Source organism: Euprymna scolopes, chromosome 20 (genome assembly GCF_053919585.1).
Source record: "Euprymna scolopes isolate OS-2025 chromosome 20, ASM5391958v1, whole genome shotgun sequence".
NCBI classification, from domain to species: Eukaryota; Metazoa; Mollusca; class Cephalopoda; order Sepiida; family Sepiolidae; genus Euprymna; species Euprymna scolopes.
In genome coordinates, this window is record NC_136501.1 from 91645856 (window position 1) to 91663037 (window position 17182).

At 36.7% G+C, this 17182-nt stretch overlaps 1 protein-coding gene across 5 annotated transcripts in view; it reads right to left on the reverse strand.

Moving 5' to 3' along the window:
• The window catches only part of LOC145241544 (D-beta-hydroxybutyrate dehydrogenase, mitochondrial-like), a 47522-nt gene that overhangs the window by 13121 nt on the left and 17219 nt on the right, over positions 1–17182 (reverse strand). For all 5 annotated transcript variants that reach the window (XM_080104608.1, XM_080104611.1, XM_080104612.1 and 2 more), the window contains 3 exons: positions 9323–9475; positions 5290–5480; positions 2416–2652 (listed from right to left, as the gene is read on the reverse strand). In XM_080104608.1, coding sequence (XP_079960734.1) covers positions 2416–2652; positions 5290–5480; positions 9323–9475 — 581 coding nt within the window. The remainder of the gene's footprint in view (positions 1–2415; positions 2653–5289; positions 5481–9322; positions 9476–17182) is intronic.

Sequence of the window (17182 nt, forward strand, 5' to 3'; positions counted from 1 at the left end):
AAAATCCAAGATTATTTTACATTAAATTTTTATATATATTTTTTAATTGAAATTTATAATTGAGATAAGCATTATTTATTAATTTATTTATTGCAGACAATTATCCTCATCTCTTTTAGTTGTTGTTTCATGACGTTTCGGCCAACTATTCCTCTGGCCTTCGTCAGGTGGTAACTCCAAATCGCCTAACTACATCCTCAGCAATTACTGCCTTCCATAGTTGTTGTCGTCTCAATACGCTTTGGTCAAGTAAGCCTCTGGCCGGCTTTGGGTAGGATTGAAACCACTATCTTCAGAGAATGTTTATCTGAAACCGTAGAGATTCAACGTCTCTATCCACTGTGCCACAGGGCCCATGGCGCAGGATAAAGATGTTGAATCTATACGGTTCTAGGTAAGCATCTTATGAAAATTTGCTTCAATTTTGTACCTTGTCTTATCTGACGGTTGCCTTATACCCCAAAATATACGGTATTCATTCTTAAACAGTCATAGTATTAGGTTTCCATTTTTTGTACATAAAATGCATTACAATTCAACTTTTAACTTTTTTTTTTTTTTTTTTTAATGGATACATGGAATTTTTATGGTATTTCAACATATTTATGTGCATTTACAGCAGATTATTTGGAAATCATATACTACTGGAGATTTTCAGTGACATTTTCAAATTCCTTGCACAAAAGTACATTTAAGTGGCAAATTTCATTGTTTTATCTTATGTTTTTAATAAAGATAAAGTATTTTTATCGAAAAAATAGTGTAAGAAAATGTGACAAAACTCATATGGTCTTAAAGAGGGTACATATCCAGACGTGCGAGGCCCAAATATGGTCATAACTTGCATTTTTGGTCAGATTTTAAAAAAAGGGCACTTGTGCAGTTTAATCAAGACATTAAAAAATGAAAATATTGAAAAAAAGGTTATATTGTACGTATCCATTTTGAACTAAAGATCTCCGAAAAAAAAAATTCACTTAATTTGATCGAGTAATTTTTTTTACAGCGGAAAAACATGTTTTTATGACAGCACGTTGAAGGTAGATATCTTTGAATTTTTGTTTGGATTTTTAGAACATGCCACGGGGAGTTAACTCAATTTAAAGCGCCGACACCCCCTCCCCATCTTTAATACTAGCTTTTCTTCCTAAAAATTGAACCTTTTGCTCGGTATCATAACAAATTGTTTTTACGCTGATAAAAAAAACAAAAAAAAAAACTACTTTATGAAATTACGTGAAATTTTTTTCAGAGAACTTTATTCCACAACAGATACATACAATTTAAACTATTTTCAATATTTCCATTTTTTAATGTCTTGATTAAACTGTACAAGTACCCCCAAAAGTTGCAATGTAATTTATTTTTGTTATATACGCATACAAAAATGACCACAAGGCATAACAATAAATTACATTGCTTAATATCCAGAAAACTACTTTTTTTGCTGCAAATTTAAATGCAATATTCGTTTTCAGCATACTCGACAACCTGTAAGAGTTAAGATAATCTTAAAGGTGATTGTTAAAGTGAAAAGCAAGTAAAAATTTACCAAAATTTAAAAATTCTTTCTAAAATTATCGAGCTCTTTCTATGCATGCCACTCTTGAAATATTTTAAATATTTTCAACTTTTTCATGTGTATTGCTAAATGATAAACATAAAATAATAATAATATCAATAAAAATAAAATAAATAATATTAATAATAAATAACTTGCGGGACCTGTGGAAATTCCACAGCAAACTCATTCATGTGTGATATATTGATGCTTGCATTCTGTAGATGTTCAGCGTAAATAGAGATGCTCTGCTATTATTGTAGCTCTTTTGTTAAAACTGCAAAAGTATTTATCTAAGCTAGCAGGGACACCCGGCATAGCCCGGTCGTAAAGTACGCTTAAATATGATATTTTAATTCTTGCAGATTTTGCATATATTATTATAGAGTTAATGTCCTATCGATTTTTATATATTATAAAGTTGCAATCACAAAAAATATACATCCATATGACTTGGGTGCATCAGCTTTAATTGAAAGCGAAACAAAAACTTCTGAAAATATATATATATATATATATATATAACTTGAGTGCCATCAGCTATAATCAAAGCCGAAACAAAAACTTATAAAGAATTGTTGATAAAATTATTTTTAAAATGTATAAATTACTGGAGTGCCATCAGCTATAATCAAAACCGAAACTTATGAAGAATTTTTGATAAAATTATTTGTTACAAGAGATGGAAGTCCATTACAATTAAAGGACTCAGATGCAAGCATGATACAGAAAATAACACACACTATCGTATTAATATATAGATAAAAATAATGAAAAATAAATGAATAAAATAAATAATTAAGAATAAATAATAAAAATAATCATAATAAATAATAATAATTAAAATTCCTTACAGTGTTGATATCAAAAAAATGGTATCCTCCTCCAATAAGGTAGCGATATTTTGGTGTTGAGCTCTGAATGGCATGATACATGGCTTCCACAACTGGACGGATGTTTGTGGAGCTGGTTTGTACTCCCTCCTTGACGAAATTACGCAGGTGATTTAGGTATTCCCTTCCATATGTCATACGGACGTCTTCAGATGCGGATTCCCACATTAGCTCTAAAGAATTTTGCAGAAAATTATTCTGAAAGGAAATAAAAAAAACAATCAAATGCACCAGAATTTATTAAATCTGCACGGATAGTCATGAAAATTCGATTTCAAATTAAAACATAACAAACCAACGAACAAGCATGTTGTAAAGTTTGAAGTTGACGAGGGCTGCACTGCTTACACTTTGACTTCAACGAGATCCCAGAGAGGAGACTCATGTAAAATAAAAAGAGTTTTAATACTAAATAAAGTTTGATGGAGAAATCTCAACATAATAGAATAAGTTTCAACTTCGTTAGCAGAAAATAGTGTTAGGCCAAAACAGCATCCGGATATAAAAATACTCCTTGCTACTTTCGGTTTTGGTTAAAAACAAGTGAAGCATGCATGGTCCCCGTGAGTGCACAGTGAACAAGGCATAAAAAAATGACTAAGTTCAGCATTTGCCCCCTTCCCCATTTAACCCCAAAAGTCCTCAGGGGACATCAAATCCTGGTGAAAATGAACAAACAGTGCAGTTTTAGGCTTTAACATTTGTAAATTTGAGTTCTGCACCATGAAAAAAAAACAAAGTCCATCATTTGACTCAAGCAACCACCCACCCATTTAGCCTCAAAAGTCCCCACAGCCTTAACATATTTAAATTTGAGTTCAGTACCATGCAAAACTGCTAATAAATAGACATACACAGAAAATTTTGGACAAATATAGTAAAATAGTTCCAAAAACGGAGTGTTTTTATTAGCCCTAAAAATGCCCCTGGGGCAACACCGATAACGAAAAAAAAAAAAAGAACATGGATTTTACTTGCAACACTTCAACAGTAATACACGAAGAATAATTTGAAAATTGAAAATATTAAGCAGAAAATAATTAAAACCAAAAACCCAGCATGCTTTTTATTAACATTTGCTTAAATGAATATACAGTATATGCCAATATATGTTTAATTTCATTATATATAACTGTCATGTAAACATCCCAAAGTTCTTTATTTACTGTACCAATTTGTTTACATAATATGTTTACTTGCTTTGATAAAATCAGTATCAAATAAAATCAGTATCAAATAAAATCAGTATACAAATGTTTCTATGTAAAGTATATCTATCTCTCTTCACCCTACAAATTTCATGATTTGCTGTATAAACATTTGTTGTCTTAACTTTCGCTTTGGTCATATGTTTAAATTTTATAGTGACTGAGTAATCTGTGTGGGAGAAGAGGTTTTATTTCAATATCAAATTGTATTGTCTCAGAAAATATTGTACATAGATTTATTGATAATTTAGTTATTCTTTGCTCAGGCATAAAACCAAACTGAATTTCTATGCTTATTCAACTTCTGATTTATGGCTCAATCATTTTCAGGATTTGATTCATCAATTAAAAGCCTCGGTAATTACCACTATCAAGTGCATTTGCTTAACCCTTGTAACAATTAAAAATTGTATGAGGAGTGTATGAAAATTTTCAAACATCAGAAAACTTAAAAGGGATAAGGGATTTTCGATAATTTATTTTTCAACATAGTCCTGCTCAAGGGCTGAACAACTTTGTTTTCCAGTTGATAGTGATGAACCAAGACAGCATCAAACAGTTCAAAATTGCTGAACACTGTTCCAATGATGCCGAAGCAATTTTAGGTACTAGTGCATTTTGTGAACTGGATGTATGTAAGCGTCTGCTTGGGTCTGCCCGGAACGTAATGAAAACAGCTGAAATATGGCGAGCGCTGGCCAAGTGCTGGTCAAATTGATAAACCAATTACAAAGAGACAATGAGAAGCCAAATAATTAGCAGACAACTTTTAATAAATTTTGGAAGAAAAAAACAAATAAAATTAGTTGTTAAATGTAAATCATGGAATATCACTCACACTGCAACAAATTTAATAATGCTGGACAAGCTGCAAAAAATTACTGATTGAAGGAACCCTAACTCTAAACCCTAAATCCTAACCCTATCCACCACAAGAAAAATTAATTTTTAATTATGCGATAAAAAAAAAAAATTTAATTTACGGTAGGTTGTAGTTATATTTTATTTTTTTATTTTTTTTATTGTAATTTGTATACAAAGAATGTTACTAATTTCTGTTTCATAGCATTCATAAGATTTTCTCGTTGATGCTCGCCATAATCCGGCAGTTTACATAAAGTTTTGGGCAAACCCAAGCGGATGCTTCCATACGTCTGATTCACAAAATGCACTAGAACCGCACTTTTGTTCCGGTGCAGGAGAACTCTTGTTTGGGACTCAAGAGACCCCTAAACTGCAGCTATGACATCATTATCACTGGCAAAATGGCAACTAGCCAAGCCTATTTTCATTTGGGAGAGAAGATGTAAGTTGGAGGGGGCCAAGTCTGGTAAATAAGGTGAATGGGGAACAAGTTTGAATGTACAATCATGAAATGTGAGCTGGTGCATTGTGTTGGTGAAAGAAGATTTCTTTTGTAAGCCTTTGGTCAAAGAAAAGCACATTTCACAATAAGGCCTAGTTTTCTAAGGAAAAGACCATTTCCAAATAATGCTTTTGTGTCCTAGTTCATCAAAATACAGCCCAATTCCCAATTAGACTTCACATTACATCTCAGTTTGTTTGAGAAAGTTCACTCTACCGAAAATGAGAGTTTATAGTTTGAGCAAATCAAATAATTACTTACTTGTGAATCAAGAATTTTGGTGGCACCCCCAAAGTGTCCAGGTTCAATGATGCATACTTTGACGCCAAAAGGTTGCAATTCTAGTCGCAGGATGTCTGAAAACGACTCAATGGCAAATTTTGAAGGGCAATAAGCAGTCCGATAGGGTATACTAACCCTCCCTTGCATACTAGTCACATTCACGATACGTCCTAGAAAAAAGATGCATTTGTAAAAAAAATGTAAAAAATACAAGTATTTTTTAAGTGCATTTGCCCAATCTGTGTAATTAGTAATAAAAATGTGTTTTAAATAAATTCAATAAATTTGACAATAAAAATTAAACAATAAAATAAATAAATTTTAATAATGACTGGAGTTCCTATTAGGTTGACAAGAGGGTTCTTGCGTAATTTTTAATTTGGATTTCAAATGAAGTAAATACATTATACCTTTAGTTTATATATCATTTTAAAAGAGCATTTTTTGCTCTATCTACTCAATTAAATTACAATCGTTTTAAAACAATTATGTCTTCTTTTCAGAATGTTGACTACAAGATGGAAAAAAACGCAAATTCACACAACTTTCTTATTTCACTTCAAGCTAGGCTGAAAAGCAGTTGAAACTGCTTGCGATATCAACGAAACATTTGGCCCAGGAACCACTACTGAACACACAGCACAATGGTGGTTTAAGAAATTTTGTGGCGGCAATGAAAGCCTTGAAGATGATAAGCATAGTAGTGAGCCTTAGTGGAAGCCAATTCACGCACAACTATTTGAGAACTTGCTTCGGAATTAGACGTATATAAGGCGATTTCTAACCACTTGAGAGAGATTGGAAAGACAAAAATCTTGATAAATGGGTGCCTCACGAACTGAACAACAACCAAAAGAATTGCCGCTATGAAGTGTCATCTTCTTTTGCACAAGAACAACCCGTTTCTGGACCAGATTGTGACTTGCTCAGCTCAGTGGTTAGATGCTGATGAAACTCCCAACACTTCCTGAAGTCAGAGTTGAAGCAAAAGAAGGTGATGCTGATTTTTTGGTGGTCTGCAACTGGTCTCATGCATTACAGCTTTTTGAAGAGAAAGTACTGTCAACAATTGGGTGAAATGCATCAGAAACTTCCACAACAATACCCAGAAAAGGCCGAATTCTCTGTCATGACAATGCCCGACTGCATGTTGTTAAGTTGCATCAGTTTGAGTCTATCTGTTACACCTTTTCATTGTTTTTGCCTTTCATAAACTTAAATTTCTTTTTATATACACACTGAACAATGCTTCAAAAGCAAACTACTTTAACCTATTATATGATTTTCTCATTTTAAAATAAAACTGATTAATCAATTTACATGATTTTTGGTGTGCAATATTTTCTTTCCCTAATGGATAAATATATGATACAGATTTTTCTTTACTTTTGTTTTTTCATGTGTGGTAGACAAATACCAAAAATTAATATTCATCCTACAAAATACTGTGACTTTTTGGGATAACGTATAATTTGGATTATCTAGATCACTGATCTCACCATGGATAATAGTCTGACAAAATTTCGGCCGATGTAACCTCCAATCTTTTTCTAGTGTGCCTTATTGAATTTCAAACCTTTTATTTAATTAACAGAGTTAAATTGCTCTCCTTCTGTTGACTATGACCAAGTAAAAGTCTTAATTTTTATTATTTTCTTGAACCAGTTGTGCTAAGTATAAATGCTCAAAATAACATTCTTTGAGAATTTGAAGATTCGATCACTGTAGGTGATACTAATGTAATGTTGTTGTTCTCACAAATGAACCCAAACGTAGTCTGTAGAGACAGTCACAAAGGAAATGAGAACTTTAACACAAACTTGCAAGAAAAAATTATTCTTGTTTACCACATCAGTCGCCGACATGTATTTAACACTAATATGCTCTCTTTTCGGCAGGTCAGCCGGTCAGCCGGCTCTCAATACATGACACTCAACACAGCTGACTATCAATAAACGACACCAAACATAGCTGGCTCCCAATACACAACACCAGACACAGAATTTATCGAGTTTTATCATATTTTTGATATGGAAGAGTAGTGCAACTAATTCAGTATGACAAACTGGTTCATCTCCCTTGATTTAAATTAAGAGCCTGCCATTTTTAAACACAAAATGTCAGAATATAATTGTGGATGATTTCTTTGTTAAAAATAAAGCTAGTACATCTTCTACTGGACTATTTTTTTTTTTTTTGCAATATTTGGAAATTATACTAATTTTGACATGACACATAAGTAAATAATGTTTTCACCTGAAATGTGTTAATTCAAATTATCAATTATCTACAAAGCTGAAAAGGGCAATTAGGAGGGGCGATCTGGAATTTTTGCCAGGCAACCATGCAAATTAGATCTGTGAAACGTGTGGCCGTGTTCTCCTTTCGAAGGCAGGGTATGTGAGTCACCTGAAGTCTCACAATAGCAGATCATCGTCATTCGATGTTCCACAGCGACCTCATAGCTCTACATCTGGACTGAGAAGGCACATGGTTGTGCTCAAAGACAGTATTCCTCATCCGGATCCAATCAACCCCGTTAAGACATTGACCTTGGTGTGTCATGTCTATCCTCATCCCTGTAAATCAGCTGCAGGCCTTCAAAGTCACCTGAGGACACATGAGAGGATACTTAATGCAGAATGAATCTTGAGACGGCAATCATCATATAAACGGATCTATTCAAGAGTCTATTTACTGTGTAAAACATGTTTGTTATATTATTGTGTGGATATATAACAAGGATAAAGGTTAATGAATGTTAGGTGGCAGTTTTATAATCATTAATGGTATAGATTGGGTAGAATTTAATTATAGGGACGGCTCAACAAGAACTTGGTTACACTGTACTTGAAGGCTACCACGTTGTATTAAACCGGGAAGCAGGCCAATGGAGCAGTGTTCCACATGCGGACAGTTCTAGGAAAGAAGTTTTGTTCATGGAATTTGTGTTTAGAATTAAGCACAGAGAGTGTGGGGAAAATTGTTGATAGTGGTTGTAGCTAGTCGAGTATTTTTTTGGGGGGGAAAGTTTGGTATGGGGATAACCACAGATTGGAGTTCAGATGAGCACTTGCCTTGAAAATAACAGTAGAACAGAGAAAGGCTTGCAATATCTCTTCTGTGGGAAACAGATTGCAAAGAAGAGAAAAGGGCATCACTTAGTAGGTTTTGAAGTTGGTTTTGAACTCTATCAAGGCAGCTTCCAAAGAATTTTGGTCACATTTTAGGTTATGTAGTTTAAATGTTAGAAGCTTGCATGGAAGGTCTGGAGAGATTGCTGAGTTTCTTAGGAGAAGATGTATTGACCTGCGTTGTGTTCAAGAAACTTGTTGGTGATATGAATCTGCTAAATTTGATTTGATTGTTTATCTTACCAGCATATCAACCCTTTTGGGTTATTTAATACTGAAGAGATTGTTTGGTTTAGTTTGTTTATTGCTTGGTAATGTTTTTTTAAAATGTTGGGGGGGGGACTTAGTGTGATTATTGCAATTTGATAGGTGTTAGTTGTATGCTATGTGTTTTGAGGGTGTTTTTTTTCCCCAATTATATTTTATTGTCGAGCTTTGTTATTTTCAAGAACTCTAAGAGGTGAATCTGCTAATAATTTTGGGAAAGAATGCAATGTACAAGTAATATTAGCTTGGAAATGCAAAAGGAACAGGTGGTGTTGGTATTTTTATTGCAGAGAGACTGGAATCTTAGGAAAGATTATTGGTCACATTTCAAGCTATGTAGTTTTTAAATGTTGGAAGCTTGGGAGGAAGGTTTGGTGAGATTGTTGAGTTTCTTAAGAGGAGATGTATTGGCCTGTGTTCTGTCCAAGAAATTCGGAGAGGTGAATCTGTTAGAATAATTTGGGGTGGTGTTGGTATTTTTACTGCAGAGATATGGTGAAAGTGATTGATCTTAACAATGGCCTTGGCTCTGTTGGTTTTGGTGCCAAGGGAATCCCCTGTTGTAGATGAAACATTCTCAAAATGAAAGAATGAGAGAAAAAAAATCTTACCTTTAGCCATTCTGATTAACGGTAGCAATTCTTTTGTTGTACGGACAATACCAAAATAATTAACGTCCATTACTTTTTCAAACATTTCCATCGTGGCAAATTCCACGCCTCCAAATCTGTCAATCCCAGCATTATTAACCAATGCCCAAAGACCTGATTAAATAATAAAAATAGAAATCCTAGTTTTTCTTTTAACTAATTACAAACAATAATATATATAAAATAATAAGGCACTTCTGCAATATACGGATGGGGGTAATGTTGGGGAGGGGGCGATAAATACAATTTCTTCTTGGTCAAATACTATGACAAATAAGTAATAAACAAGATTTTTTTTCTGAGTACAAAAATATTTGAAAACCAAAACATTTATTGTAAAAGAATGTATCAATATATAATTGTAAAAACATTTATTTAAAAGTCTGTGTAAGAAAATATAATTTTAATAAAACAATTTTGTAATTAAAGAAACATTGAATTTTTATAAAATAAAATTTTTTTTTTTCAAATAAATTAATAATTTAAATTAATCATGTTTTGAATTAAAACAATATTGGATTTTTTAAGATAAAATTCCCAGAAGAATTTTCCAAAAAGTAGGAGTTATCGTTCCCTGTTCTTTGACTAAGAAGCACCACCTGGCGACAGTTTAGTAAAATGCACCAAAAAATGTCCGTCATCCGTATATTGCAGAAGTTGTAAGACTAGGGTATAGGGAGCTCTGGTAGAGGTAGCAACTTTCGATTCCTAGCTGCTGCATCCAACAGGGCGGACAGGGGTCACTGGTCCTCACATATCTCCTAAATCTCTCACATGCTAGTTCCAAGAGCGATACCCTGGGTACTGGCCTCAGCAGGCTTGTCAAACCTTGTGAGGGGACGGTGCTGGTGCAGCACCATTGGGCGGAGTGTTTACCAGACTGGACTAACAGCCAGGACTGAACTCTGTTTAGAGTAACTTCTATGCATCCATGACCAGGTCGAACCACTAAGGAGGAGGACTTCAGCTGTGGACCTTGGAGTGGAGCCCCATAGGCGGTTGGCTGGCATACTCGTCTCCTTCCAGCAGCTCCTGCATCCCTACCTGGCCCCCAACTGTTTCGATCCTGTCTTGCCACTAGACCAGGCTGGTTTGGGACGAGAAAATAAGGCTGGCTCTGCGCAAATCAGCTTCATAGTAATTGTCTGTATTTTTGAGATGAGGTGTTTTCATTGATTGAGATTGTCAGACTGACTTCCTCATCTTCGTTGTTATCGTCACAGTGACATATCGCTGAGTGGTCCTAGACGTTGTATCAAAGTTTACAGTTACCCAAAGGTGTTGAGTTCAATCCTCAACGAAGGCAGTGAAAAGTAACATTCAAAACAGAGAATCAGCAACTATGTCCCAGAACCTAGCTGGAGTCCGAACACGGTATCCCCGTAATAATAATAAAGGGTTGGGTTTCGAGACTCCTAACAAATGGTTCCCCAGTTCGATACAAAACACCTGATGAAGGCCGGAGGGCAAAACGTTGTGACGATAACCACCAAGATGAGGAAGGCAGTCCGACAATCTCAAACCAGCTTCACTTTAAAAAACTCCCAGCACATGTCACCCCCTCCCCCACTTCCTTCAAGTCCTATGGCTTTTGGCGAGCCACAAAGTGAATAGTGTGGGCACACTGGAAGTCATAGCCGCAAACCTGAACACAGGCGGCTCAGGCTATAGGGTCGCTCTCCACTGAAGGGAGCAGAAATGGAGTTCGGCAGTTGTCTGAGTGTCTGAGTAGCCTTTTTTAGGACAGCACTGCTCACCGCCATGGCATGGGGAATGGGCTAGAAAAGGTGCCTCAAACATTGCCCACTCCACTATATCCTGGCTGGCTTACTGCGGTCAGTGGGAACCATAATAATGAGGTTGGAGTAAAGAAAAAAAATACCTATCAAGATTGCAACATGGAATATTCGTAGACTCTTGGACAAAAATAAACCAACAGACCACAAAGATGCACTGCACTCATTGCAGGTGAACACGCCAGGTACAATATTGACATTGCTGCTCTAAGTGAAACAAGACTGGCAGGTGAAGGTGAAATTAATGAAAGAGGTCAGGGCTACACCTTCTTTTGAAGTGGCAGAGGACCTGAGGAGAGGCATGAGGCAGGAGTTGGCTTTGCAGTGAAAAATGCACTTGTGAGTAAACTGGCTGGACCTCCAACAGGAGTTAATGACACTGAGACTCCCTCTCTCAAATGGAAAGAAATTTGCTCCTCTTGTCAGTGCATACGCTCAAACTATGATGACATCAAGGGCAAGTTTTAAGAAGACCTGAATAACATCATAGGTGCAATACCAAATCCAGACAAACTCATTACTTGGTGATTTTAATGCACGAATAGGATGTGACAGTGCTGCCTGGGAAGGTGTTATAGGAAAACATGGTACTGGAAAATGTAATTGCAATGGTCTTCTTCTCCTTCAAAGCTGCTCTGGACATGACCTGCTGATAACAAACACTGTGTTTCACCTCCCTATTCACAAAAGGACATTGTGGATGAACCCTTGCTCAAAGCACTGGCATCTAATTGATTATATCATTATCAGGAAACGGGACAGGCGGGATATACGTATCACTAGGGCCATGTGTGGAGCCGAGTGCTGGACAGACCACCGTCTCATAGTGGCTAAGCTCAATCTGTATATCCAACCAAAGAGAAGACGTCAAGGAAAGAGAGCTCCAGAACGATTTAATATCGACAAGTTGAAAATAAAAACTGTCCAGAAATCTTTCTCTGAAACTTTGTCAGAGTGTCTTGAACCTGCTAGAATAGACAACCGAGATGTGGAAACAACATGGAAGACAATCCGTGAGACGGTGTACAACACAGACATGGAGTGTCTAGGGCCAGTCTCCAGGAAACACAAGGACTGGTTTGATGATAACTGCCTGGAGATTACCCAGTTGCTAGAGGAGAAGCATTCTGCATACAAAACCCATATTGAAGATCCATCTTCCAAACTAAAGAAGGACATATGGAAGAGTTTGCGTAGCAATGTTCAATTGAAGCTCGGACACCTCCATGATTCTTGGCTAAGCAAGAAAGCAGATGAAATTAAAATTTATACAGATAGGAACGACATGAAGAATTTCTATGATGGTTTCAAGGAAATTTATGGTCTTACTCCAGCCAAATCATCACCTCTCCCCGGTACAGACGGATCCACTCTCCTCACTGACAAAGACGTGATCCTGAGAAGATGGGCGGAGCATTTTAAAAGTGTATTAAACTGTCCCTCTACCATCAGTGATGAGGCTATTGACCGCCTCCCCTAAATTACCGTAAATGAGGAATTGGATGAACTCCCAACCGCCTGCTGTCCACTGGGAAAGTGCCTGGTTCAGATTCTACCCCAATTGAGATATATAAAGAGGGTGGCAAGACCCTGACTGAAAAACTTCATCAGCTTTTCTACATAATCTTGCAGAAGGAGGTACTTCCCCAAGACTTCAAAGATGCCTCCATCATACATCTATACAAGCATAAAGGTAACCACCAGGCCTGCGACAACCACCGGGGAATATCCCTGCTATGCATTGCAGGCAAGGTACTGGCCAGAGTAATGCTGAGCAGGCTCATAGTTCATCTGGAAAAAGACCTCTTGCCGGAGAGCTAATGTGGATTCTGTAAGGATCGTGGTACTACTGATATGGTGTTTGCTACCAGGCAACTCCAAGAAAAGTGCCAAGAACAAAAGCCTTTGACAATGTAAGCAGAGAAGGTCTCTGGAGAATAATGGCAAAGTATGGGTGTCCTAGAAAATTCATTGCCATTATATGTCAGTTTCATGATGGCATGATGGCCAGAGTGCAAGATTGTGGGGAGACCTCTGACCCTTTTTAAGTTACACATAGAGTGTAACAGCCTCCTGTTTTCTGTGATGCTGACAGATGCCTTCAGAGACACTAATGCGGACATTGGAATCAGGTATAGATTTGACGGATCAATCTTCAACCTCAGGAGGCTACAAGCTAAATCTAGGGTTGCATCTGTTTGCTGATGACTGTGCCCTTAACGTTACCTCTGAGGCAGGCATGCAACACAGTGCTAACATATTCTCAGAGGCTTGTGAAAATTTTGGTCTCACAATCAGTACAAAGAAGACTGTGGTGATGCATCAGCCTGCTCCGGGAAAACCATATGCAGAACCCAACATTTCAGTCGGGGGACAAAGCACCAGTGCAGTTGACAAGTTGACCTACTTTGGCAGTACGCTCTCCCGCAATGTAGTCATTGATGATGAAATCAACACCAGACTCACTAAAGCAAGCGCTGCATTTGGCAGACTCCACAAGAATGTATGGGACAGAAGAGGCATCACCTCCATGACAAAGATCAAAGTCTATAAAGCTGTCATACTCACCACCTTACTCTATGGATATGAGTTGTGGACTGTCTACCAATGGCTCACTAGAAAATTAAATCACTTCCACATCACCAGACTGAGGAAACTGCTTGACATAGGCTGGTAGGAAAGGATACCAGACACAGAAGTCCTCACTCATACTGGACTCCCAAGCATCCTCACTATCCTGATGAAGGTTCAGCTTCGCTGGGTTGGTTATATAGCCTGCATGCCAGACTACAGACTACCCAAGAATCTTCTGTTTGCTGAGCTCCACCATGACAAGCGCTCCCATGGCAGCCAAAGAAAATGATTTAAAGACACTCTGAAGGCATCACTGAAGGCCTTCAACGTAGATCCGTCATCATGGGAGCAGACAGCTTTAGATAGAGCCAAGTGGCGGGCTGCTGTTCATGACGGCGCCTGCAAACATGAAAGCTACCGAAAGGTTACTACAGAGAAGCGCAAAAAGAACAATGTTTTGAATCCCTCAACATCTGCTATGATTCCCTGTTTCCACTGCAATAGAACTTTTCAAGCAAAGATTGGGCTTATCAGCCATAGCCGTACTCACTGATGATGACTCCCCCCACCCTACCCTATAGGATGATCAGATGGTCCTCGTTGTTTTTACGGACGAACACACACACAAGTTGTAAGACTACACACCACTGCCTAACAATATAAGGATGGGCCAAAATCTTATCTGGGCGTTACTTCTCTATATTGTATGCCGTATTCCCAGAGTTATGCCTTGGAAATGTTTATAACTCAAAAACTATTTATCTGATGAGACTGAAAATTTGCATGATGGTTATTGTTGTAACACAATAGGAAAAGAAGAAAATCAAGTTGAGGTTGGTTTAACAAACGAAGTATATTAACATCACAGGTACAACGGTAGGAATACGGGTATAACTGACTAGCGCTCAGCTAGGCAGTGGAGTACTGTCGCTCCTTCTCACCAGTATAGACATTACTGACACTATATATATAGTGGGAACCGGTGTAATTTCTTTTTTGCCGGTATAAAAGTTTTCAAAGACCATCAGATCTATATATCAAAATTTGAAAAATTTTAATTCAGTCCAAATTCAGTAAAAATTTTGATACTTGTACAGTTTAATTAAGACATTAAAAAATGAAAATATCGAAAAAAGATTATATTGTACATATCCGTTTTGGACTGAAGATCTCTGAAAATTTTTTTTATTTAATTTAATCAAATAGTTTTTATTTTACAGCAGAAAAACAGGTTTTTATGAGAGTGTGTTGAAGTCAGCCATTATGAAATTTGTTGAACACGCCACGGGGAGATAACTCCAGTTAAAGCGCCGAAACTCCCCCCCCTCCATCTTTATTACTAGCTTTTCTTCCTAAAAATCGAACCTTTTGCTCGATATCACAACAAATTGTTTTTTTCGCTGTAAAATAAAAACTACTTGATGAAATTAAGTGAAATTTTTTTCCGGAGAACTTTGTTCCATAACGAATATGTACAATATAACCTTTTTTCGATATTTTCATTTTTTAATGTGTTGATTAAACTATACAAGTACCAAAATTTTTACTGAATTTGGACTGAATTTAAATTTTTCAAATTTTGATATATAGATCTGATGGTCTTTGAAAACAGTACTAAAATTTTTTTAAATTTTAAATTCAATCCAAATTTGAAAAATTTTAAATTTAGTCAAAATTTGTCGATGATCCAACTTTTCAACAGATCCCACACTATCAACCAAGCTCCAGCCCCTGTCCTATCACTGCAATGTTGCATCCCTGTGCTCTTTTTACATTACAATATGGGCCAACTAGAAGCTCTCCATAATTAACAGAAATGAAGTTATCACCAAAAAGTGTGAGATTCACCTTACCCATGACTTCTGAGTTGTATAATGGAATGTGCTCTGATAACCTGATTACTTTTGTTTCCTCTTGAAGTACATAATTCAAACAAACCCATTTAGCAGCAAACTCCCACCCCTTCACTGTAGAAGTCCATAGATGCTGGAAAGCCTTTTACTCTTATAGGTTCTTCCTTCAGACAGCAAGATTGGAATTCCAGACAAGTACAGTTCTGAATTGTTATAAAGACAAAGGGGAATGTTTTAGATGAAGGCAATTACAAAAGCTTAAAATTGACGGATCATGTCATGAAAGTGATTGAGAAAATAGTTGACCAGTAAATAAGTCAGATAACATAGATGAAAACACTGGGATCATAGTTCAATCTATATATTAATACGATAGCGTGCGTGCTATTTTGTGTGTCATGTTTACATTTTTTTCTTCCAAGTGATTGCCGTTTAATTGTTATGACCTTCCATTTCTTGTAATAAATAATTTGACCAAGAATTCTTCATAAATTTTGGTTATCGCTGATGGCACTCAAGTCATCTATTTTTTTATAAATAATTTTACCAAGAATTCATAACTGAGAGTATCCTGTACCTCTACAAGGCCACCATTTGCCCATGCATGGAGTATTGTTGCCACATCTGGGCTGGTGCATCTCCCACTAGCCTCTCCTTCTTAGATAGAGTCCAAAAAAAGAGTTTTCAATCTAACAGGTCCAACTTTGTTAACTAAGCTCCAACCCCTGTCCCATCACCGCAATGTTGCATCTCTGTGTCTGTTTTACAAATATTTTAACGAAATGTGCTCTGATGAGCTTGTTGCACTCGGACTCCCTCAACGTACATATCCCCGACAAACCAGCTTAGCAACAAAATCTCACCTCTTCACAGTTGAGGTCACTAAATGGCAGAAAGCTTTCTACTCTAATAGTTTCTTTCCTCGAACAGCTAGACTTTAGAATTCCCTTCCTGCTACATGCTTACCTGACTGTACTGATATGCAGAAGTTTAAATGTAATGTAAACTAAAATTTTGTTAATCTTTCCTAGGCATGGTCCCAAATAGTTGCCCCTTACGTCCAAGTGGCGATATGTCTTGCCAGGGGTGGAAAAAAAAAATTAAACAAAAAATAAGAAGTGGATGGAATAAATTCAGGGAAGTTTTATGATTACTAACAAACAGAACATTTTTAATCTAATAAGAAGCAAAAAAAAAAAAAATGAATTCTTATATTTCGACATTCTCTTCAGTAACAAACACTTGATCCTCTACCCTCTCTAATTCACTCTTTTTATAATGTCTTTTTAATGCAGCTAATTCATTCATATGTAAATTAATGCATATCAAACCATACCCTCCCCCTCGTTCCTTAAAGATCATTTTATATACGAACACGTGCCCAGATCAGCACTTATATCTTTACACCACTAGACACAGCCAGCTATCACTCTAAACTGTTAGAAATAGCTGGTTATAACTCTACACCGCCAGACACAGCCGGCTGTAACTCTACACCGCCAGACACAGCCGGCTGTAACTCTACACCACCAGACACAGCCGGCTGTAACTCTACACCAATGATTATCACTCTACACTGCTAGACACAGCCGGCTATA